Consider the following 25,246-nt stretch of genomic DNA (forward strand, 5'->3'; position numbering starts at 1 on the left):
CTTTAGCCCACCAGTGTAAGTACAGGCATCCTCCAGGGATTTCTAGAGAGAACCATACAGGAGTAGATACAGGAAATATACAAGTGTTGTAAGGTAGGGGAGAGTATCGCATACAGACCTGGGGTACTTTCAGATACCCTTGTAGGTGTTCTTTGGGTTCTCTGCAGACCTGCATACACCACAATGCTTGATTAAGGATTGTTTGCTTACCACAGGAGAATCTAAAATCCATTCAAATATCCAGTTACTGCCTACATGGCTGCTTTTATATAAAACTGAGGTGATTTTAGAGGGAAAGAAGGCAATGTTCACATCAACAATTTGGCTGGGCACACTGCCAGCCACCGCATACATCTAGACAGGCGCTGTAACTGCTGAAGGGGAAGCCCCATCATGGGGAGAACAAAGCAGCTGCGGGAGGCATCTGCAGACCTCGGGATCCAGGCTTCTCCCATGTCTGAGGCTCTCACTTCTCCATTGCTCTCTGGCTCTCTTTACCTCAAACGCTTTCAAAGACATAAATTAGCACCAGAAGGACTAGGTTCATTAAGGAAATTGGCAGGGAAGATACATGCATATCAATAAATACACGATACCCAAACTGGATTTGTTGTAGAGGAGCTAAAAGTCAAGTATTCCAAAATAAAGAGACAGAACAGAAGGAGAAAGAGACGAGCCATGACCTCTGCCAGTAAACAGAGCGCACAGTGAGGATCAGCCCTGTTGGCAGGATGGCAATGTGGCTAACTCTTAATGCCAGTGGTTAAGGGCCTGAGGAAAGGAGGTGATGTGCCTGCAATGATTTATCCCGAGTCCACTGAATACAGGTGAGCAAGCAGGTGTCACGTTATTCCCAGTGTAATCGACTGCCACAGGTCACTGGAAGGGAGGTGGAAAGTCCACCATTTTTGCCCATGGATTAATAGAATCTTAATCTGCTAAGTGTCAAATCTAAGGATCAAATCTAAAGCATCAGAAGCATTGATCCTCTCTGCACAGGATAAGTAGAGGCAGTAAAGGATGACAGGTTAAATGTGCAGGTTTTGTAAGCACGTAGACCTGGGCTGGAATGCTGCCTCTGCTCTTACTAGTGTGGGAACTTTTCTCAACAGGAAAAAGAGAATAATGATTCCAACCTTCTATGGATTAAAGTAGGCAGCATAAAAAACCCGCAAAACAATAGTACAGAACAACCAGTTGATGGTATTTTATTATCATCATTGTTATTATTAATTCTACATTTCTTTTGGATAATAATCTTGAAGGCACGAACTGACATTAACAGTTTTGTCTGTTTTACAAAAGGAACATGTACTTCATTGAATGGTAGAGGCAGAACTTAGACTGGCTGTGTATTCAATGAGTGCAGTTTAGGGGTGTCACTGCCCCCTGGAGTAACAAGGCTGATCCTAATGCCAAGATATGAGATTACGAGACCCTGTAAGATAAAGCTCAAGGAACAAAGAAGTTCTTCAAGTGGGAATGTTAGTGTGTAGAGAAGTTATAAGAAAGTTTTCAAACTGAAGAAACATTGTGCTTATGAACATAACATAAAGAGTTAAGAAATCAGGTGAAAGTAAATTTTGTGTCCTAGAGAATATGAAATCCTCCCTCATTATCACAATCACAGGTAGATAGTATTGATTTCTTTCTTGATAGCATTTTAGTGTCTCTAGTTAGGGTATGAGAAGGGGATTCATAATTTATAAACTCCAGAGTACATACATTAATGAGTAAAAGTGTTTCTTAGTCTGATTAAGTTTTTTAATATCCTTCAAGTAATAAAACATTTAAAACTCATTGTTAGTTTGATGAGCTAAGAAGAGGGAAAGACATGATTTGATACAGTGTTATAGATCTGATTTCTGTGTGTGGAAATTCATATAAATTTGTGTTTGTCACACTGATTTTGATAACCTGCCATAAAACTTTTGTTAATGCTAAGAGGAAAGACACAGCTAATGCTATAAATTCACTTAGATATCTCTGCCTTACATATTTTGGTAGCAAATAAAATTTATCACTTCATTATCCATTCCTGGCAGTTGGAAGTTGTAGACTTTAATGGAAGGTGCCAGGGTTGCTAATAGAATCTTCTCATCACAGATGAAAGAAATGTAAAAGATTTGATGGGATTTATGCTAAAAAAAAAACAACAGCATCCAAAAACACAAACTCAGAATGAAACCTATGCCTTATCGGGGGATGGCATTAGTTGTCTAACAGAAGGAAATTTAACTTTGGGCAGTGAACACACAATGCAATATACATATGGCATATTATTGATTTGTTACACTTGAAACCTATTTGATTTTATTAACCAGTGTCACCCCAACAATTTTAATAAAAATAATAAATAAATAAATAAAACGATTTAACTTGAAAAAAATTAACGGGTTTGTAACTTCCTCCATTATAAATAAAAATGTAGCAATTTTCACAGGTGATCACTTGGTCACAGCTATTACCTATTGATTGGAATTAATGAAGATATTTACATAAAGCTGATTCTGTTTTCATTACTCAAGAAGTAGCTCATCTGTCCTCTCCCAGTTGCTTCTGATCATCTGGGTTGAAATGGACACTTGCTCTTTTCTGCTTCTATAACGCTGATATCACAATAGCAGTTACGTTGAGAGGAGGTGCAGTTAAGTAGCTACAGGCACAGTTTTTGCAACAAACAAAAATAGATTTGCAAAATACTTCCACTACTGAATACTCAGTTTCCATCTTTGTAGAATGGTGATATGTATGCAAATTTATTTATACATGTAAATGTATATATGTATAAATAATTATATAAAACATTTAAAGAGTTTATTACTATTATCTTACTGCTTTTTTGTAATTGATCACTCCTCAATGATAAAGCGTTTATCCTGTTCATCACTCAATATCAATTATCTACCACATTACCTGCTATGTAACAAATACTCAATACTCGTTGAATGAATAAATATATATTTAACGATTAAAATCCAAATTCAAATTCAAGTTTCTGAGCTAGGCAGAGATATTTTTAAAAATTCTAATTAGTACCAAAAATCAAATCTGTCACAAAAATTATGTGAGTTCAGAAAAGATATGTGATATTTGTTCCCAGCCATAATTTTTTAGGGAATGCATCTTAGATAATACAAAATACAAAAGCAGAAACTTGAAGAAAAATAGATCAGAATCAAAATATAGTGTTGGATGCTTTACGACTTTGCAATAGTAACGCCCACAAAAATGCACAAAATGTACCCGAGTGAATTAAAATTCAACTCGAGAGTTTTGCCTTTATTTCTAGAAATGTTATACTTTTATTATCCATTAATAATAGTGCTATTACAAGATAAAATATCAGTGCATATATTAAAGCATTAGAAACGTATCTGGTTTATAATTTCCAGACAAATGTCCGGCTGGGTTTGTTTGTGTAAGGGTGGGTAGGACATAAGGGCAAAAGAGCCCAGCCCTGCATGAAATACTGTATCAGCAATCTATTTAAGGTTCTGTTCTGGGAGCTGTGGCCTCAGGCAAGGCCAGCTTTTGTTAACAGAGGCTGTAGGCACTGGCGATCCCACAAAGCTAAGGGAGCGGAAGGCCTACCAAAGGACCTAATCAAATTTTCCATCTTTAAGAAACAACTTCACATTTGCATTGTGATGCCACATCCCTTACCTGCCTCATTCCTCAAGGAGCCAGATGTTGCCCTTCTCAATTTCTAAGCCCTAGCCAGCCTTCCTGACGTGCAAAGCCTGAAGTGTTCCAGATCCCACCCAGGCGCCAGCAAGTTGGCAGAGGGAAATATATTTGTTTATGCCCACAGCCATCCATTTTCTTTAAGCCGGTTTCCAGCCAAGATTTCATCTAGGTACCAGTTATTCTTTTCCAATGGTTAAATTCATAAGGTTTTTAGTTCTCGAAGGCTAACTGATTAAAAGTAATTTGGACGTAAAACATGTCTTTAGCATTTTTCATATGATATGTATTACTTTGTCCCAAGAAGAATTACTAAATGCTTATCCTCTAGTTTCTTTCGGTTAGTTGTTTAATTTTAAAAATTAATTTAATGTATTTATGTATATTTACACAATAAAATGCACAGATTGTAAGTATACAGTTGGAGGAGCTTGAACAAATAAACATAGCCACAAAACTATCACCTTAATTAAGATATAGAATATTTTTATCACTCGAGAAAATTCCGTTGCACCTTTTTCCAGTCAATCTCTACTTATCACTGTTGTGATTTCTAATTACATAAATTTGTTTTTCCCCCGTATTCAAACTCCACATAAACAGAGTTATTTAGTAAACACTCTTTTGTCTCTGGCTTCTTTCCCTTAACATGATGTTTTTAAAATTCAACTATCGCAAACTTTATGGAGATGTGGTTTTATTTCTCTTGAATCAACACCTGGGAGTAGAATTGTTGGGTCTTACAGGAAAGTGCAGAAGAATTTTCCAAAGTGGTTGTAGCATTTTATACTCCCATTAGCAAAGTACGAGAATTCTAGTTGCTCTACATTCTTGTCGATATTCAACATTGCCAATCTTTTTCATTTTAGCCATTGGAGTGGGTGTGAAGTGGTATCTCATTGTGGCGTTTTGCTGCACTTTCTGATGTTACCTAAAGATTTTTCTCCTTCGGGTTTGTCAGTTCTTACTTAGGGGTGTCCTTCACTTAGGAGAATATCATTCTTAGTCAGAGGCCAGGCTGTGTAAACTGTAGTGATGTGCAAGGCTACCTGAGTGGTGAAATATGAGGTGCTGATGACAAAAGATGCATCTACCAAATATCTCCTAGCCTCCTGCTGTCAGGAGACAACACAGAAAATTCTAAATCCTTTTAGGAAAAAATCTTTTCTTTCCTCCTTTTCTTGGAGAAAGACCATCTCCTCAGACTTAGATAATTACCTTCAAACTGGTGACTCAGGTCCTCTGGCTATTGAAAAGGATCATTGAAACTCAGCATTCTCCTAGGTCCATTATAAGGCAGGAATGGTTTTAGGCCAAAACAGGATCTTTAGAGTCCGAGAAGGGAGGGGACTTCTAACTGGAGTTTTTTCCTTCTTTTATGAAATACATTAACCAAGACTGTTTTCCCTTACCTGCTTGACGGGCAAATTAATGATAGAAACATAACTAGATTCAAATATACATGATTCAAAACTACATGATTCAAATAACAAGTTTGTATCTTCGTTTTTCCATGTCTAGGGACAGAGGCGGCACTTCGGCAGGAAACCCAAGACCCTGTCCTGATTAAGGCAGAGAGAGAGAGAGAGCTCCATGAAACCCCAATAGGCAGGGACTACGACCCTTCTCAGCAGGAGGCAGATACAGAAGAAGAAACTTCCCATCCCTCAATATCCATCCTAATAAAAAGTGGGGGTCATGGCTCTTAGAAAAGGGTTAGGCAGGAAAGTTAGATAGGGGTTTTCGGGTCCACCTGCAAAGACGCTGAGGTCGTCCTATCCGAGAAAGGGTCCACCCTAGTCTGCCCACCATTGAGCAAGCCAGAAGGCTTTTTTGGGGTAAAGTAACTCATACAAGGAAACAAGTGAGCAGAAAAACGGGTACTAGTTTCAGCCAGTCACTTGCACCTACACAGTGAAGACCCCACCGACCTTCAATTCACCTGAGCCTCATTATACCATCATTATAATATGAATGCATATATCTAGAAGTTTATTAATATCATTATAACAGACTGAATTCTGGGAATGAACATGCATAGAAAGTAAATGATGAATCACTGAGTCCTGTCAATCTTTGTCGTCAATCAAGGAAGCCCACTCCTCTAAGGAAAGTAACCGCCCACAGCAAATAGGGATAAAAACCCCAAAGGCTTTGTTAGCAGGCCTTTGAGCCACGCTTCTCTTGCTCAGGCCCGCTTCCACTTCTGGAAGTGTACTATCGCTTTTAATAAAGCTATTCTTTTCTGCTGTATTTCAGTATTTTGCTCAATTCTTTGTTCGCGACATCAAGCACCTAGACAAGGTGTCGAGAGGGGAAACCCACTCTTCGATAACACTGCTAAGCTTCCTTTGGGATTTCCAGAAGAGGCAGAATACACCACCAAACGACATGGCAACATGGACAGGTTTATCGGAATCTTGGTGGATTAATTAAGCATAGTTCTGTTCAATTTTGGTGCCAAAGGGATAACGGAGGAATAAAGGCGAGAGAGTGGGCCTATGGCATGCCCGTCCTTTGACTCTAACTTGTTCCCCTTACTCTACTGCCTTATTCAACAAGGACTGTTCTCTAGGCCTTGACTCCTACCTAACCAGTTAATGCATTCCTCTTAGCCTGGGGAAATTATCCTTAAAGCTCATTAAGTCAAGTGCATCTCTTAATTGATTTGAAGTGAAAAAAAAAAAAAAAACCTACATTTCATATAATTTAGGTTATATAAATTTTTTCAAGACAGTGCAAATCAATAGAACTGCCCTTTCATGTTCCATTTTTCCACCACAGAATATTCTATACGGTGTTTCACAGAAATATGATTTGATTTGAGAAACATCTGCAGCAGTCTGGAACATATTTTCCCCTGCACTTGACTCTTAGCTCATTATAGCTCTCAGATGTTCTCTCAGCAATCCTGTGACATATTGGAGTGTTACTGAACAAACATCAGTGAAGCCTATGTCTTGAGTAGTGTCAATCTCAGTTGAAAATGTTTCAGCTTCCTTAGCATCAACACCAGAAGAATTTAATTAACCCACTGAAACTTTCAAAATGATAGTTAATGCATGTAAGAAATGAGAAGTCAGAAAATCGGGGGGAGAGTGGATAAGTGCTTAACCTTCCACAAGCTGACGCCTGCCACCCTCAGCTCGTGCTTAGGCAGCCGTGAGAACCCTTGCTGCTCTGTGCAGCCTCCCACATTTTCCCATGAAACCTCTGGCTTACTCTGTTGCCCTACGGAGATGGAGAAGGTGGAGGTGGCAACTACTGCTGTCACACTTTCCTGGTTCCCAAACAAGGTCAGTTTCCATCCTCTAATCAGCTCCCATCCAGCTGCTCTCCTGTTTTTAGTAGGTGGGGCTGGGACACCAAGGTCAGAAAAGCACTGTCGGCAGTGACACGGTTTTTACCCACTGCTGCTATTACATTAAGGAAACAGCTGGTGAGATAATATATGCCAAAGTGCTTTGTAAATTATAAAGTGCTTATATAATTGTCAGGGATAATCACTACTGTTGTTTTATTCTTGGGATGGAGGAAGAGCACTGAACTGGGCTATTGGGTGGCAAAGTCCACCATAAAGCTGAATAGATGGGAGTATAGGATCCAGAGCGGGGTCTATGGCAAGGGCACCAATTTGGAAAACAACAACATGGAGAGTAAAACCAGCTTCATGGGTCGTATGAGTACATGCAGTGATATGAGAGCCATGGACCGGGGGACATTAGCAGTTAAGAGCACAAAAAGGGGAGAGGTCCTAAAAGATTAAGGCCCCGAAGGTTCTCTTCACATACGGAAACGTCATTTGCCCCCAGGCCTTTGCCATGCTTTCTGCTTAGCCTGGGCTAGTCTTCCTACATTTACTAAACATTAAGTTTCAGATTGTTCTGGAAAACATTCTCAAACTCCTTTCCACCTCTGCTATCTTACGTATATGTGTAATTGTCACACTATATTATAAATAACTTTAATTATCTAATTTCAACACTAGTCTGTAATCCTTTTAAGGGAAGGCAGTTATATTATTATTGCATCTGTAACACCTGGCACTTACTAGGTGCTAACAATTGTTTGCTTGATAAAAAGTAAGGGAGAAATCAAAGAAGAAATTTTGAATACGAAGACGTGGTCAATTGTTGAATGTAACAAGATCAAGTGAAGTAAAGACTAGAAAATTACTGGATTTGGTGACCACTAAATCATCAATACCTTTAGTAAGAGCAGTTTTGGTGATTTGGGGGGTGAAAATGAGTAATAATCTAATTTTGATGCGTTGAAGATAGAAAAGTAAGTAAGGAATGAGAAACAGTGAGTAGAGACAATGTTTTCTAGAAGCTGACCTATGAAAGGAAGAAGAAATTCAGATCCTGTTACTTATTTCTCTCAACAACCCTATGAGATATATATGTATATCTATATATCCCATACATATCTAGGTATATAATATATGTCATATATATGTATTATGTATATTATAGATTATATATATAATATATAATTATAATATAATACATAATATACATAATCTCCCAAGCTTTTGGATGAGGAAATGGTAGCTAAGTACTTAAGATGCCCGGGGCCTTACTACTGATAAGAAGGAAGCTACGCGTAAGGTACACACTCTACTCAGTTTCCTCAGTTGGATGAGGCCAATTGTTGGATATCTTCATAATAACTATTTTAAAACCAGGTACAATGCAGGAATAAACATTTTTTCTACATGGTTTGGGAAAAAAGGCTGATATTTTAGGCACTTTGCCAAGAGATCAGACTTGGGTTGGAGTGATGTAATGGAAAATGGCACTGCCAGTGCTAGCTGCCCACACGTGGGATGAGGTGCAGAAGGGGAAATGAAGATCACTAAAGATGAGCTCTTCTGTTTTACAGATTTTCAAAGGGCTACAGAGACATCAATCCCTCTGGTAACAGCTGCAAGTTATCTGGAATTCTGTATTCATCCCCACCGGCTGGTTGTACTTTAGTAATAATCAACCCTGAAATCTCAGCGACTTAACACAATGAAAGTTGATCTCTCACAAAAAAAAAACCCTCTGTTTTTTATATGTGGTGTTTTTTTTTATATGGCAATCCAGGCTATCCATTTTATGTTTCTACCTTCTCACCATGAGGCTTTACTGTTCGCTGTGGCAAAGGAAGAATTGAGTGCCAGCTCTTCAATACTTCCACCCAGAATCACATACCACACTTTACTCACATTTCATTGACTAAAGCAAGTTGCCTAATAACATGGAACATCCACGAGGCGAGGAGGTTTTCTTCTCCTAAAGAACCAAGAAATATTAGTGAGCACCACTAACACCTATCACAAACACCAAAGGCATGATCTGAGTAGGAAAATCTTGCAGGCTTATTTTGTATCTCAAAAAATATTGTATGCAGTAGTACTGAAAAATTTATTTTCCTAGGAAGTCTGGATTACCACAAATGTATTTTACTTTTTTTCTTTTCTCTTGGGATATACATTAAATGGAAAGCAAGACTTGGAACATTTAAGTTCTGAAAGATGACCAACTCGATAGCCCTGAAATGATGGGTGACATTTTACAACTCAGTTGGACTGAGCACATGCAGAGAAATACTGCCAGCAAAGGATCCAGAGAAGGTTCTACAGTTTGAGATAAAATGAGATAAAATCAGTAAGGAGGGAAGACAAGCAAAATGCTTTAAAGATGTATGGCAACAAATTTTCAAAAGGCACTGTCTTGACATGGTTTGCTGGGAACAATCCACAGCAGGCTGGCCGGCATGGTGTGAGGAGCTGGGAGTGAGGGCTTCAGGGAGCTTCCTGTCTGTGAGGCAACTTCATAAACAGTTCCTGAAACTGTAAATCAAAGGATTCTCTGTGCAGGTTGTAGTCGCATCTTCTCAAACACATTTCTAGGAGTCACCTGTGACCATGAAGTACAGACTATTATAGGCTATGGTTTGGGGATCTAATAAAATTGCTTTCCAATATCTATACAGCATAAAAAAGAAGGTATATTTAGAAATTAGGTGGTTAGGATCAATATGGGCAATGAAACAGAGTAACCAGGTTTCTAAAAGAAAAGGAGAAAGGTAGATATTTTATCTAGATATCTAAACTGTGTGGTTAACTGTGAGATTGCCAATTATTCAGGGCAATTGAAGATATATTGGTCTATGCATCCTAAGCTTCCAGCATTTCGGTAAAGCTGTTCAATAACAGTTACAATCCATATAATTGGAAAGCCAAAATGAAACAAAACAGAACTAATTATGGTTTGTTTCATTGGATTTTTTTTTAGGGTGGGGTAAATCAGATTCCCTTTTTAATTTCAAATAGTAGACATTTTTTATCTTGAATCTTAGATTAGAACGAATTGACATAAAGCTGAATATAATTAGAGTTTCTGTTGATGCTTTACATTATCAAAATTACTCTTTTAATTTTTAATTATCAGAAAAGTATATATATTTTTTTATCTAACACTCTCTTTATTCAAGTGGGCAGATGGGCTTAAACAAAAATATAATACATATTTTTTCTCAGGGAGAATCTTAGGGGCATAGCTCAGAATTACAGAAAGATATTTTGCCTTACTCCATAAAATCGGGATTAGGAACAAAGCTAACTGGTTTGCAATAAATGTCCACTGATTTTGTAGAGTTCTTAGAAGGAAGGATAGGGGATGAGTTCAAGTATACTGTTTGAATTCAAATTTTATCATGCTTATGGTAATGGTTTCTTTATAAATCCTCAATCCTTACTCAGAACAAGGAGTAGCCTATCTGTTTTTTTCCCCTAGCTTAAAACTAACAGCAGAATTAATGTGGGTAAGTTGTATTGAAAATTAAACGTACTTTTATACAAGTTCTAAGGATATAATTAGTATTAATAAGGTGCATTCTGATTAAAGTAGTGTATTTGATGAAGTATGAAGAATTATACTTTCATGAAAGTAACAAAAGAAATAATGGCATTTGTACTTGTCAATTAGATGTCAATTTTATGAATGAGGACAACTAAGGAATAATAATTTTTAAAAGCATGATGAATGAAAGGAAAGCATGATGGGATCCTGGCACAACAATAAAAATGTTTTATGGTTTACATTTTATTTTAGGCATCAATGGTAGACCACATGAGGTAGCTGCAGTGATTACAAATTCAAAGTCTCTTTGCTGTCCAAATTCTTAGATCAGCCAAATCATAGGTGCTCCGCATTCAGAAGTGGGAAGCCATATTCTGCAACATTTTGTCCTGTGTCAATGCCATGCAGGTATTGCCAGTTGGTCACACACCTCTCCTGGGCTTGGCTTTGTGTCTCAGTCCTCTTCTACATAGCACTCCCAGCAATCACTTGTACCAACTGATCAGAGCTGCCTTGTGAAATGAATCCACTTACCTCTGTGATGGGAGAGAAACCGAACTGGGAAGGTTTACAGGGGCACCAACTATTCTAGTTATAAGCAATGCAAAACTAGTTTTTCTCCATTACTTGAAAGACTTCTGCCAACACCTAACCTAATGTTAAATTCATGTTAAATTCTGATACTGTTACTCTGATTTGGCAACAGCAGTAGGACCGCCCCCCCCCACACCTATTTTCAGACCAACGAGGAACCACTCATGCCATTTTACTGCCCAAACCTCAAATTAACAAATTTATCTCTGTTTTACATGGAGAGTAAACACTTCTAAATTGCTTAGAAACATTTTTGGTGAAACAGAGTGCTTCAAGGGAAAAAATGCTGGCTTTGGACCAGATCAAACAAAACTAAGCAAGTAAGATCATGTTATCAATAAAAGGCCAAAAGAAAGTATAAAAATAATGTGTAATTATTAGCTGGAAAATCTACACAAAAGGTACAAGAAATAAACTCATAAAGTATTTTCAAATGTTTATGTTTACCCTAATATTATCCATATATTTTGGATATGAATATATCACATGTCCAAATTACATCTATCTATCATCTATATTATCATCTATCTATCTATCTATCTATCTATCTATCTATCTATCTATCATCTATGTTAGAATTATAATAATAACTGCCACATATTGAATATCTATTACATGCTATACTCTTTACAGATATGATTTCTAATCCCCATAAAGCACCTGTGAAATAGGTATCATTATCCCAACTTGCCATTATAGGAATGGAGAATTATAGCTAGCCCAAGTTCACCCACTAGGAAATACATGGAGCCTGGATTCAAACTCACATCTGTCGTACTATGCTCTTTTCAATACAGCACATTGACTTCTTTGTTGGGATCATTACACATTGAGATGATCAGAACTACAAGACAGGGCTATGAAATCTTATCCAACACTTCTAAACAAATGTCTACCCTATTCTGAAAGGATATTTGGCATTTCAGCATTCTACCAAGATACTACCCAAACCATCTGATGATATTTAGAGATGTAGATACATCCTCATAATATCTATGCAGTAGACTCTGATTTGGTAATTTTGGAAAGTTTGACCATGTCTTATGAAATGAAATAAAACAATAAAAATATTTAGCAATCTGGCTACAGTCATAGAAAGTGACCTTACTGATACCACTTTCTATTTCAATCATCATCCCAGTAACTGATAGAAATATAAAATATCATCTGGAATTTTTCTAACGATATGATGTACCCAAATGGCTGCCTCAGGGAGAGCAACTACAGGAATAAAGCCTCAGTGGGAGAAAAGAACATGGACAAGAGTGACAGGGCCATTTGATGAACTTGAAGGAAAATGGCTTTCACTTTCCTCACTCTTTTCTGGGCTAGCTCTGCAAGTGGTCATTAAAGAGCAAAAAAAAAAAAAAAAGTTATTGTAGATGGATGAGAGTTATTTGCAAGAGCCTACTGGCAGGTCTCTCACAATGCATTATTCATTGTAAGATTCCATATATGAGTTGATAAGATTAAATTATTTCAGATTTTAATGGTTTACATTTATAAAGTATTTTATACATGTATTCTGGTCACAAGTTCTTTGTGAGATATAAGTATCATAGGCATTTCTCCCATTCTGTGACTTGAATTTTCTTAACTGTCTTTTGATGAGAAGTTAATTTTGATGAAGCAAAACTTATAAATTTTTTTCTTGTATGGTTAGTTCCTTTTTTATCCTAGCTAAGAAATTTTTCTTTATCTTAAGGTCACAAAGATATTTACTTCTGCTTTCTTAAAAATATTATAATCTTACCTCTTACTTTTACATCTGTAATATATTTAAAATTACTTTTGTGTCCTGTGTGAGAAAAGTATAAAAAAAATGTGTATTATGTATATGTATACACACAAATATATAGGTGTCTATTAATTCCAGCACCATTTATCAAGAGGACCTTCTTTTCTTTGTTGGATTGCTTTGGCATCTTCATCAAAAATCAATTGAGTGTATATGTGTGGATATATTTCGGGACTTTCTATGTGTTCCACCAATCTATTTGTCTATCCGGACACTAAAAAAACACTTGCTTGATTACTGTAGCTTTATAGAAAATCTTGAAGACAGATGGTTCAACTCCTCTAACTTTGTCTTTTTCAAAATTATTTTGGCTATCCTAGCTCCTTTGAATTCCAATGTAAATTTTAGAATCAGCTTGTCAACTTATACAAAAACATGTGTTGGGATTCTGATTGAGATCATGATATATCTACAGATCAGTTTGGAGAGAGAGTGCCAGTCAAAATGGCAGGATAGGTAAACTCTGTGCTCGCCTCCTCTCATGACCACATCAAAATTACAATTATACTTCAGAACAACCACCATGGGAGTCACCTGACATCAAGCTGAACAGAAATTCTACAACTGGGGACACACAGAAGAGGCTACCTCAGGACTGGTAGGATGGGAGAAGACATGGAATGGGCTGGTCCCACACCCATATGTGGTGGTTAAGAATTGGGAAAGATATCTCAGCTGTGGAAGTACACCCAGAGGAGTGAGGGGTCCTGGCCCCACACTGGGCTACCCAATCCAGGGTTCCAGTGCCAGGAAAAGAAGTCCTCACAACTTCTGGCTGTGAAAACCAGCAGAGATTGTGGTTGAGTGGGATGGAAGGCAACCAGAGTAACAGACATTCCTCTTAAGGCCCGCATGTGGACCTACGTGCTGACAAACTCACTCCTTCTAAGCTCCAGTGCTGGGGTGGCAGCTCATAAAGCATCAGGAGGAGAAACTGGGTTGTCTGCTCCAAGCTGAAAGCTGGAGGGGCAGCTTACTCAAGACAGACTTGCTGGTAGAATTCCTTGTTTCTTTGTTGAGCCCTCCTTCCACCCAGCATGCAGACGCAGGTGCCGCCATATCTGAGTGTCTATCAACCTGGCTAACACTGGTTGCCCTGCCTTAGTATTCCCTGAAACCTTGCCTCACCCAACTTGTGAGCCCACTCAAGCCACTTCCAGTTGTTTTTCCATATTAATGGCCTGTCTTGGCTTATGCTATGGACTTTTCTAAAAATCTCTCAAAGGTTCACAAAACCCAAACAAGCAGCATCTGGCCTTGGCATGGCCTCTACCTCTTGCTGGGCAACCCCAAGCCAGGCACTAGTGGCAGCCATCCTCAGTTTGAGGCTTGGCCTCTCGAGGCCCCTCTAAGCCCAGCATGGGTGGCAGCCATCTGCAGATTGCTTGGTGACTCTTGCCAGATGGCTCCGGGCAGGGCACAAGCTGTGGCTGAACTTGGCTTGCAGCAGGTCTCCTCCCAGAAGGCCCTGGGGGGCTACTTCTGACCCAGCTGGAGCACCATCTGGGGATGCATCTGAAGATGACATACCCAAAGGTGGACTGGGTAGGCACCAGAGTCCTGCTAAAATGAATCTTGCTGTGTAGGATCAGCCCCTTACCAGCCAGTCTGCACAACAAATTAGTCCTCCTATTGATGTGCAAACAGTTATCAAAGCTCAACTACAGTAGGGGGGCACACACAACTTATATGAGGGGCATATTTAGAGCATGCAGGTTGTGTTACCAGGGAAGACTGCACCACTGGGTCTCACAGGACAACTATTACATAAGGCCACTCTACTAAGACCAGGAGACAAAGCAGCCTTACCTAATACATAGAAACAAACACAGGGAGGCAGCCCAAATGGAGAGACAGAGAAACATGTCCCAAGTAAAAGAAGAGAACAAAGCTCCAGAAAAAGAACTAAACAAAATAGAGAAAAGCAATCCACTAGATGCAGAGTTCAAAATACTTGTTATAAGGGTGCTCCATGAACTTAAGGGAAGAGAAGATGAACTCAGTGAGAAGTTTAACAAAGAGAAAGAAAACATAAAAATAGAGGTAGAAAACATAAAAAAGAACCAGTCAGAAATGAAGACTCCAATAACTGAAATAAAGAATACATTAGAGGGAATCGACAGTAGCTTAGATGAAGCAAAGAATTGAATCAGCCATTTAGATGATAAGGTAGCAGGAAACACCCAATCAGAACACCACAAGAAAAAAGAACTGAAAAGAATGAAGATAGTTTAAGGGGCCTCTGGAATTACATCAAATGTTCCAACATTTGTATCATAAGGGTACCAGAAGGAGAAAAGAGGGAGCAAGAAATTGAAAACCTATTTGAAGAGATACATTATTTGAAGAAATAATGACCAAAAATGTCCTTAACTTGGTGAAAGAAATAGACACAAAAGCCCAGGAAGCATAGAGAGTCCCAAGCAAGATGAACTCAAACAGGCCTTCACAAAGACACATCATAATCAAAATGCCCAAAGCTAAAGATGGAGAATCTTAAAAGCAACAAGAGAAAAGCAATTAGTTAACTTCAAGGGAATTCCCATAAGACTGTCAGCTGATTTCTCAACAAAAACTTTGCAGGCCAGAAGAGATTGGCACAAAATATCCCAAGTTATGAAAAGCAAGAACCTACAATCAAGATCACTCTACTCAGTAAAGCTATCATTTAGAATCAAAGGACAGATAAAGAGCTTCCCAGACAAGAAAAAGCTAAAGAAGTTCATCAACACCAAATCAGTATTACAAGAAAAGTTAGAGGGACTTCTTTAAGAAGAAAAAAAAATGAAAAAATAAAATTGTAATAACTACAAATTTATCAATAATTACTTGAATGTAGATGGATTAAATGCTCCCAATCAAAAGATAAAGGTGGCTGAATGGATAAGAAAACAAGCCCCTACATATGCTGCTTACAAGAGACTCACTTCAGACTGAAAAATACACACAGACTGAAAGTAAAGGCATGGAAAAAGATATTTCATGAAAAAGGAAACAAACAAACATAAAGCTTGGGTAGCAATACTAATACCAGACCAAATAGACTTTAAAACAAATGTGATAACAAGAGACAAAGAAGGACTCAGTTATCTCACTTCTGGGTATTTATCCTAAGAAACCCAAAACACTACTTTGACGGGTACATGAACATGTTCATCCATATGTTCATTGCAACATTACTTACAATAGCCAAGATATGGAGGCAACCTGGTGTCCATCAATACATGAATAAATGAAGAAGAGGTGGCACATATGTACAATGGTCTGTTATTCAGCCATAAAATAAAGAATGAAATCTTGCCATTTGCAGTAATATAGATGGACCTGGAGAGTACTGTGCTGAGTGGAGTAGACAGAGAAAAACAAATGCCATATGACTTCACTTACATGTGGAATTGAAAGAACAAAACAAGCAAAACAGAAACATTTTGATAGTTGCCAGATGGGAGGCGTTTGGGCGGCGGGTGAAAAATGGGAAGGGATTAAGAAGTACAAATTGGTAGTTACACAATAGTCATGGGAATGTAAAGTATAGCATGGTTTGTAATTACTATGTATGGTGTCAGATGGGTACTAGAGTTATCAGGGTTATCACTTCATAATTTATAGAAATTTCTAATCACCATACTGTATACCTGAAATTAATATACTGTATGCCAACTGTAATTGAAAAATAAAAAAATTATTTAGAAAACAAAAAATCAACAAGTCATTGCCGCCTAGAAGGAATGCTAAGTGTTTTAAGGCCATCACCACCATGTCTACTCATCACTCTGCAGACTCGTATGAGGGCTAGCTAAGATTTACACATAGTAACGTAAAAATGGGAGTACTGCAAATGTGAGAATTTTATCTGTGGAGAAATTAAACTAAATTGAAAACCAGCTTGAAAACAATAAGTTGGCCATGGAGAAATGAAACAAAACCCAAACAAACCCTTTATAGATGGCCCTGTTCAACATCCTGTAATCAAGAGGCTGACTCTCTTTTGATGTTTGACTCTGACATCCATCAAGCCCCAAACCTTCCTTCAGCCCCACGTCTGGGCTAGCTCTTAAGAAAGTCTCTGGGCTTCCTCCCTTTGCCCCTATAGGAAGTTCAAACCGGGAAAAACAAGGCCTGCCCCAAGCCCTAGCCCAAATAAAAGCCATGGTTGACTACCTCACTTTCTTCTTACTTTGTTCTGGATGAAACCTGAGTCCTTCTCCATGGGGAATCATTTTGTTGTCTCCTGTGTGTGCAATAAACTTTATTTTATGTAAGAATTTGCAGATAACTGACATCTCAACATACCTTCCTATCGATTTTTCTTCATGAACTTTTCTCAGCAGTCCTTTATAGTTTTCAGTGTGTGGCTACTGCCTATATTTTAATTTATTTCTAAGTATTTTATGGTTTTTAAATACTACTGTAAATAACATTTTAAAATTTACTTTTCTGATTGTTCATTGTTCTTATTGTTCATATAGAAATACAACTGATTTTTGTATATTTTCTCTGTATCATGGAACTTCTGAGTGCACTTATTAATATTAATAGTGTTTTTATAGTTTTTTTTAGAATTTTTTATGTACACAGTATTACCATCAGCAAATAGTTTCAGTCCTTCATTTCCAATCTGGATGCCATTTATCTCTTTTTACATCCTTATTGGACTAGTTAGGACCCATAGTACAACACTGGACAAAAGCGGTGAGAGTGAATAGTCATGACTAGCTCTAAATCTTAAAAGAAAAAGTTTATTTTCTACCTTTAAGTACGACGCAAGCTATGGAATATTTGCGCATGCTCGTTATCAGATTGAGAACATTTCTTCTATTACTAGATTGCTTAGGATTTTTATTATGAGTGGATGCCTGACTTTGTCAAATGCTTTTTCTGCATCTAAGGACTTGTATTCAGAATATATAAAGATCTCCTAAAATTCAATAAAAAATAAACCCAATTTTTAAATAGACAAAAGATTTGGACAGACATCTCACAGAATAAGATATATATATGGCCAATAAGGAAATGAAGAAGTGTTTAACATCATTAGTTTTAAAGGAGATGAAAATTAGGATCACAATCAGATATCAGTGTAATGTGCTCCAGAACATCCACCTACAGTTGGTAAGAGTGTAAAATGGTACAACCAGTTTGGAAATCTGTTTGTAAGTTTCTCTTAAAGCTTATATAGCACCTTAAAACCCACATAGTATACTCCTAGGTATTACTCAAGAAAAATGAAAATATGTGTTCACAAAAACAGCTATGTCTGAATGCTTATTTCAGATATATTTATGCTATTGGAAAAGTGAAAATAGCCCAAATGTCATTTTTAATGGTTACTCAAACTGTGGTATGTGTATACAGTAGAATATTATTTACCAACAAAAAGACACGAATTACTTAACATCCACAACGACATGATGAATCTTCAAAACATTGTGCTGAGTGAAAAGAACCATACACACAAAAAGATATATTCTGTGAAATTCTAATTATATGATGCTAAAGAATACGAACAAACTAATCTATGACGATAGAAAGTAGACTGTGTTTGCTTCTAGCGGTGGGACATATAATATCTGGGCAAGTGCAGATGGAATCGTCTGACGCCTTGGCAATGTTCTATATTTTGATAGAAGTGAGGATTTCATGGGTGCGTGCATTTGTCAAAACTTGTTAAATGGTTCATTTAGGACCTGTGCATATTTTCTTGATGTAAATTTTATCTCAATTTGAAAAAATAAAAAGCATGGAAAAATAGATAGCTTTGAAGACATAAAACCTTCATAGTCATGGTATAGGAGATAGACTTCTCCTCTCCTGAGACATTATTATGTCTTTTGTAACATCATATATTATCTTAGACATTTCCTTGTTCTCTGTGTTGAATAATATGCCAGAAATAGATTAATAGATAGCTAGATATCTACATATAAAGTACCACAACCAAATAGCAGTAGTTTTATAAAATCATATTCCTTTTAGTTTTAAAGTAACAGGAGAACGATACACCAATTTTGGTCATCTGGATGCACCAATTTTCCTTTCTATCATCAAAACAAAGCCTTATTTTAGGAGTTGCTATACAAGCACCATGGCAGTTTTTCTGATTTTATCCTAATGAAAGCTTTTTCATGAGCACAGATTACGTTCACTTATTAATATCACTGATATTATTTCATCATGTTTTAATATCTACTGGAAGTCACTTGGCACATTTACATTTTTTCCCTAAAATTATTGCTATTTTTGAAAGGACCTGGCTAGAATTTTAATTATAAATCAGCTTCCTTTTTCCCTTCTAAATTAGGACACCACTAATAGTTTGTTCAATATAATTCTATAAACATGTAACATTGTGCTAGGTGCTTGAAAATTCAAGTATTAATAAGATGTGATCTGTTTTCAAAATGTTCATAATGAGCTCAGTGATGGACAAGACATATAACTAGATGATAATGTAATAACTGCAATAGGAAAGCAGAAAAAAGAGGGATCACATTTTCCTGGAGGGCGAGGAAGAGAGCCATAGATGGCTTCACAAAGGAAGTGACATTTAAGATAGATTTTAAAGTAAATGAGCGATTGATCAATATCTTCACTCAGCAATTCAGTTGCCAGGCCGTTGCTCCTACATGGTAGATGTGTCAGGCACTGGCACACAGGGTATGATCTAGGTTCTCAAGAAGCTTACACTCTAGGGACATTTTGCCCAGCCAAGAAGGAATAAAGGTTGCTACCCGCCACTCTTTCCACTCTGGCTTCTTTCCATCTCATTTTACTAACCTAGACTCAGACACAAAAAGGGACTTTCAGTCCAAGTTACTTTTTTCTTTTTACAGCCTTTTCATTTCTGATGTAATGGGGAAAGTAATGACTAGATAACTCAAATGACTACTGATCTGATTTTTAATGCTACCACTTAGATGATCTCTTACATTCATTTATTCATTCATTTATTTATTCGGCCAGCATTTATTAAGCTCGTCCTGTGTATCAGTGGATGTCTGAGGAATTGGGATATAAAGATGAATAAGACAAGTGAGTGTCTAATACAGGAAACACACATGTAAAATTCAAATGCTGTGCGATACCACTTGCAACTGAGGTTGAGAAAGAGAAGGAGAAATTAATTCTGGTGCAGAGGTCAGAGAATAACTCAGAGAGCAGAGGCTGCTTGAGAGTTTCTCTATAGTGAACTAGAAAGACATTCCAGACACAGGGAACGGCTTGTGAAAATGCACGCGGACTCCAAGCACCCAGTAGGTCATTTCAGCCTGTGCTGTTTCCCTTTCAAGGTCTCTTGCTTAGGAATCTTGCTCTCATTCCAAAGATAAGAATATAAAGTAATTTCCTTCCATGCCTTCTGATTGCAATATTTTCCATCCTAATATTGGAACATCCAATTTCTTTCATGTTTCTCAAGCAGATAGATAATCTCAACATAATTCTTATTTACCACATCTAAAAATGCCAAATACTGATATTTTATTTTCTGATATCATTAAAATGTATACATCGCCTCCAACTCTAAAAAATAATTTGTGGATAATGGTATAATTGCAGTTAAGTTCTCATTTAAGTGTTCTTCACAACCCTTTATCTAAAATTCTTGGTGCCAAATGCATCTCAGAGATCAGGATTGTTTTTTGGGCCTTAGAAAACTAAAATGGTACACATACCACATTTTACCTAATACCTCCAGCAAGGTGTGTAGGGTAGCAACTTGGAATCAAACGCATTAGTCTTTTTGCAGTAAACATTCAAATGTTCACCCTAAGAGGAATAAACAAAGATTATAAATAGCCTCACATCAGTCCAGGCCAGGTTTGCTGCCAAATGAGTTACGTGAAACATTTGGTTTCAGAGCTTTTGGCTTTAAGGATTGTTAATGAGGGATCATGGATTTGTATTGTGATTATCTTCACTTCATAGTTTTAGAAACAGATTTAGAAAGATTAATTAACTTGTCCAAGTTGCCCAACTAGTAAGTAATGAAGCATCGTGTAAATCTAACAGTCTTACTCTGAACTCTGCTAGTAACCACTGTCCTATATGCAGTAAGCAACCATTCACTTTTATTCAGTTGCCTAGGTTTTCACTAGGGAGAAGGGGGAATTAAAATAACTGAGTATAAAACAAAAGGGTAAATTTTGCTACAGAGACCCGTCCTTTCTGATTATACTGCGAATAGTCTCTACTTCCTTATCCTCACAAACTCCCTTGTTGCAGGACTGTGTGGACCCTGGATGTCCTATCTTTGATAGCAAAGTGTTTCTGTCTGCACAATTCATTTTGCTTGCATAGCTTTGACCCACTGTTGCACTAACTCCCTGACCCTGGTTCCTTATCAGATATTTCCAACCTCTGGCCACTCAGAGCCCAGTGTGCTGCCCCTCTGGATCTCTCTCCTGACTGTATTTTCACTTCTCTTCCAGCTCAAAACCACTCACTGCCAGCTTTCTCCATCAAGGGAAGCATGTGTGTGCTCGTTGCTAACTTACTCAGCCTCTGACTATATCCTGTTGCTATTTATCATCATTCCTTTTGGCAACGTGGCTCTTTGGATCCCTCTATTATATATATCATGACCTTAAAATGCGGATTCTGGGACCCATTGCTGACCAGTCATATCAGGATCTCTGGGAATGGGGCCAGGGAATCTGAGTTTTTCGCAAATATGCCACATGGTTTTTAAGCACCAACAGTTCGAGATCAGCTGCTCTGTGGCATGGCAAAGCAGGTGATTGTTTTTCCTATGGGATTTGCTCTGATGCTTGCAGGCACAGATTTATATTAGCACCATAAGACCAGAGCAAACTATAAATGCCTGACTTCTTGCTCTTCCAAAGCCACCTGAAGAGACACTGCTTGGAAAGCTTAATCAATTAACAAGTGAGGTATACATAGGGAGAGTATATTAAATATACTAATTACTCAAAAGATAACTCAGTTAATTTAGCCAAATCCTTGTTTCCCTGGTTAACATCATATTTTCTCTCCATCTTCAAACACTGCATTGTAATTGGCTTCTCTTAAATTTCTACTTTAATTTATTCTAGCTTGACCTCTGAGTGAAAGATTAAGTAGAGTAACAATGGTACTTTCCAAACAAACCTCTTCTGTTTAAGGAAGCCAGCTACTTCTAGGGGGTCTTCCTAAAAAGGATCTACATCTTCTCTTCTTTCCTTTATAGTATGAAAACACTACAAGGAGCAGCATCTAATTCTTTAGCTAATGAGAGTATAATCTCAGTTGTTTTCAAAGACACACACACACACACACACACACACACACACACACACACACACACACACCCCGGTAACACTAGGAGGAACAATTAGGAGGCCACCTGTACCTTGGATCAAGAGCACTTTGATTCACTGTTAGGAATATTAACCTAAAGGGGACAGTCACCTATTGTTTTAGTCATGTCAGCTTGCACCAGAGAATCCAGGAGCATAGATCTATTACCAGACCATCTGCTTGCTCCTCAACTCAGTGTTGAGAAATGAATCGCTAATCTAATCACATAGGCAAAATCCTTTTTTTTTTTAACAAATGATAATGCTGAAAATTACACTTACAATTTTGATGAAGGCTGGGCTTACCAAAATAAAGTCTGAATCTAGATTCAAACTATCAGAAAATCAATTTCCACTTATGTCATTGACACAAGTGTCTCCATCATTATCCATCTTTTATTTGAATATGTAAGTTTTGAAATGAGTGTGGAAGTCCTTTAAAGACAAAATGGCACAGTGCAATGCAGCTACTTGCATTTTGGCTCACATGGAGACCACTCAAATTTGAGACAACGCTTTTATAGATGGTCATAAACTAGCAAAACTATAATGCCAAAAATAATTTACTTGAGATATTTACATTGAATGAATGAAGAGTTATTTGTGATTTTTTGTTATGAACAACTTTAGGACATAGATGGTCACTGACAAAGGCAAGAACACTCACTGTCTAAATACTGCAGGCTCAGTTTATAATATGATTAGTTACACTAATAATGCTACTTAGGCACAGTCTTGCTAATTACAATATTATAAATATTAATGTCACCCAGCCTTTCTGTTTGATTGCCTCTCATGGAGTCATTCATCACCATATTTTCCTGGAATCCACACTGTAAGATTTTATTTCTTTCTCCCTTTTCTTTTTCACTACTGTACTTGAAATCACACACATTATTCTTCAAGAAGCTCTTACTTTTGGCTATCTGTTAAGAAAGGAACAGTGATATTTTTCATTAAAACTAGCCAAATGTAAGTCAGTTATATAATGTTTTTCTTGTTCTTTGAGTCCCTAATGCTGCCATCCAAGGCAGAGTACCCAGGGTTTTTGTTTTCGATTCTTTTTCATGTGACCTGTTTCAAGTTAAGATTCATTTGAATTATTAAATGCTTCCTTAAAGAATCTTTTTATACTTGCCTTTCTTTTTAAAAGTTAATTATTGATGTAGTGACAAGCTGAAAAGACTGAGAATTATAATTTTTCCTCCCCTCATTCAGGACTCAAGAAATGTCTTCTGACAATGGTTGTCTATTTAGGATAATACAAAGGAAATACAAAGGAGAAATACTGAATGTTGTTTTAGAAAAGATTTGCTAAAATCACCATATTATACAAAATGTAAATGTAGTATATATTTCTCTGAAAATAGCAGTTAGTGAGAAAGTTGGGACATAACCTTTTGAGCCCAGGTTTAACCACATAGCAGAAGCAGTTACAAAAGATACTGATTTGATTTTAATTTTAAAAACTTCATCATATTATTCAGGGCTCCGGTGATTTGATTATCTTGAAAATAGAAAGGGAATGTTATAATTTCCAGAGCTCGTTAAAGAATAAAGAAATCTCCAGCCTCCCACTGGAAAGAATGCCAGTCATTACCACAGTAAGCAAGAATTTGGAGGCACTTTACACACACGCTTCAATCTTTTTCTTTTATATGACTTTGGGTTATATGGTTTTATAAAAATGTAACTCAGCCCTATCGTATAGCTGTAATCAAGCCTCCTTCAGAATGATTCTATTGTAGAAATCATATCCCACAGGCACTGTGTTCTTGTTCGTGAGAAGGTGGGAGGGAAACAAGACCTGAAATAGAAAGTGACCGAGGCAGAGTTCTCACAGACGACACAGAATAGATGAGCACATACCTTTCCTGTGAGTTCTGGGATTTGGGGAACTGGTTTCCCTTTCTGGTGGCTCACGGTAGCTGGACTCTGCCCGTCCCAGTCTTGTAGTTCCTCGATGCTTTTCAGATAAAGCAGGGCTCTGAGACCAGTGCAATAGTCTTCGATCACAGTGAAATCCTGATTCTGAACAGCACTGCAAACCTAGAAAAGACAGAGCAACCAACCAAATGTCAAACCAAGAGTTAATTCTCTAGACTCACTTTTCATTTATTCAACAACATTCATTTTATGTGCTAGGCATTGTTCTATGTTTGACAGATCGATCATTGCCTGGAGATGGGAGTGGAGGGGAAGAGGGACTGCAAAGGGGCGCAAGGAAACCTCGGGGACAATGCATACTTTCATAAACTTGATACGGTGATGGTCTCACAGGTGTGTACGTATTTCAAAACTTATCAGATTGCACACTTTAAATATATGCAACTAATTGTATAGCAGATATACCTCAGCATGGCTGTTAAAAAATGAGATCCAAGTGGTTGGCTTTCCAAGGAGTTAAATTTGGCAGTTAAAACATAAAGACGTTTTAATGCTCTTATTTTCCTCCATCGGGATGTGCTTCCTGGAGGTGACTCTTATATCTGGAGGTGGCCACGCTGGAGTGCTGTTCTTCAGCCAACTCAGCCACCATTTACCGCCGCTTACCTCTTCTGCCTCATCTACTCTTGTTCTCCTTTTCATTCACTCCAATCACCCAGGTCCTCCCTCTTTTCCTCAAATTTGCCACATTATTTCTTTGCCTTAAGATCTTTTTATAAGACCTTGCTGCCTAGAAGGCTTTATCTTCTACACATGGCTAACTGTCAGCCCTTTCTCAGTCTCTTGGTAGATATCGCTTCTTCAGGGAAGTCTCCGGAAACCCGAAATAGTTAAGGCTTTCTTTTACTCATACATCTTTGGTGGATAATTATCACATGATTATTTGATTGACAGTTCACTACCCAAATAGACTGAAACTTCAGGAGGGAAAAATCTATGTTTATCTTAGTCATCATATTATTCTCAGTGGTAAACACAGGGTTTGTCACTTATTCTGACTCTCAAAATATATATGTTGATGAATGGATAATTCAGAAGAGATAGTTTCATTTGAGTAACTATATGTCGGATAA

The 25,246-nt window shown here is 37.5% G+C and overlaps 1 protein-coding gene across 3 annotated transcripts in view; it reads right to left on the reverse strand.

The window, feature by feature from the left end:
* DPYD (dihydropyrimidine dehydrogenase) overlaps positions 1-25,246 on the reverse strand; it is a 701,368-nt gene that overhangs the window by 86,640 nt on the left and 589,482 nt on the right. For 2 of the 3 annotated variants that reach the window (XM_039869542.1, XM_039869543.1), the window contains one exon: positions 24,096-24,275. In XM_039869542.1, the coding sequence (XP_039725476.1) occupies positions 24,096-24,275 (180 nt within the window). Of the gene's footprint in view, positions 1-18,426; positions 18,544-24,095; positions 24,276-25,246 lie in introns of those variants that run through there. The other variant, XM_039869544.1, reaches the window with a different exon arrangement.

This window comes from Pteropus medius, unplaced genomic scaffold (genome assembly GCF_902729225.1).
Source record: "Pteropus medius unplaced genomic scaffold, Ma_sr-lr_union100, whole genome shotgun sequence".
NCBI classification, from domain to species: Eukaryota; Metazoa; Chordata; class Mammalia; order Chiroptera; family Pteropodidae; genus Pteropus; species Pteropus medius.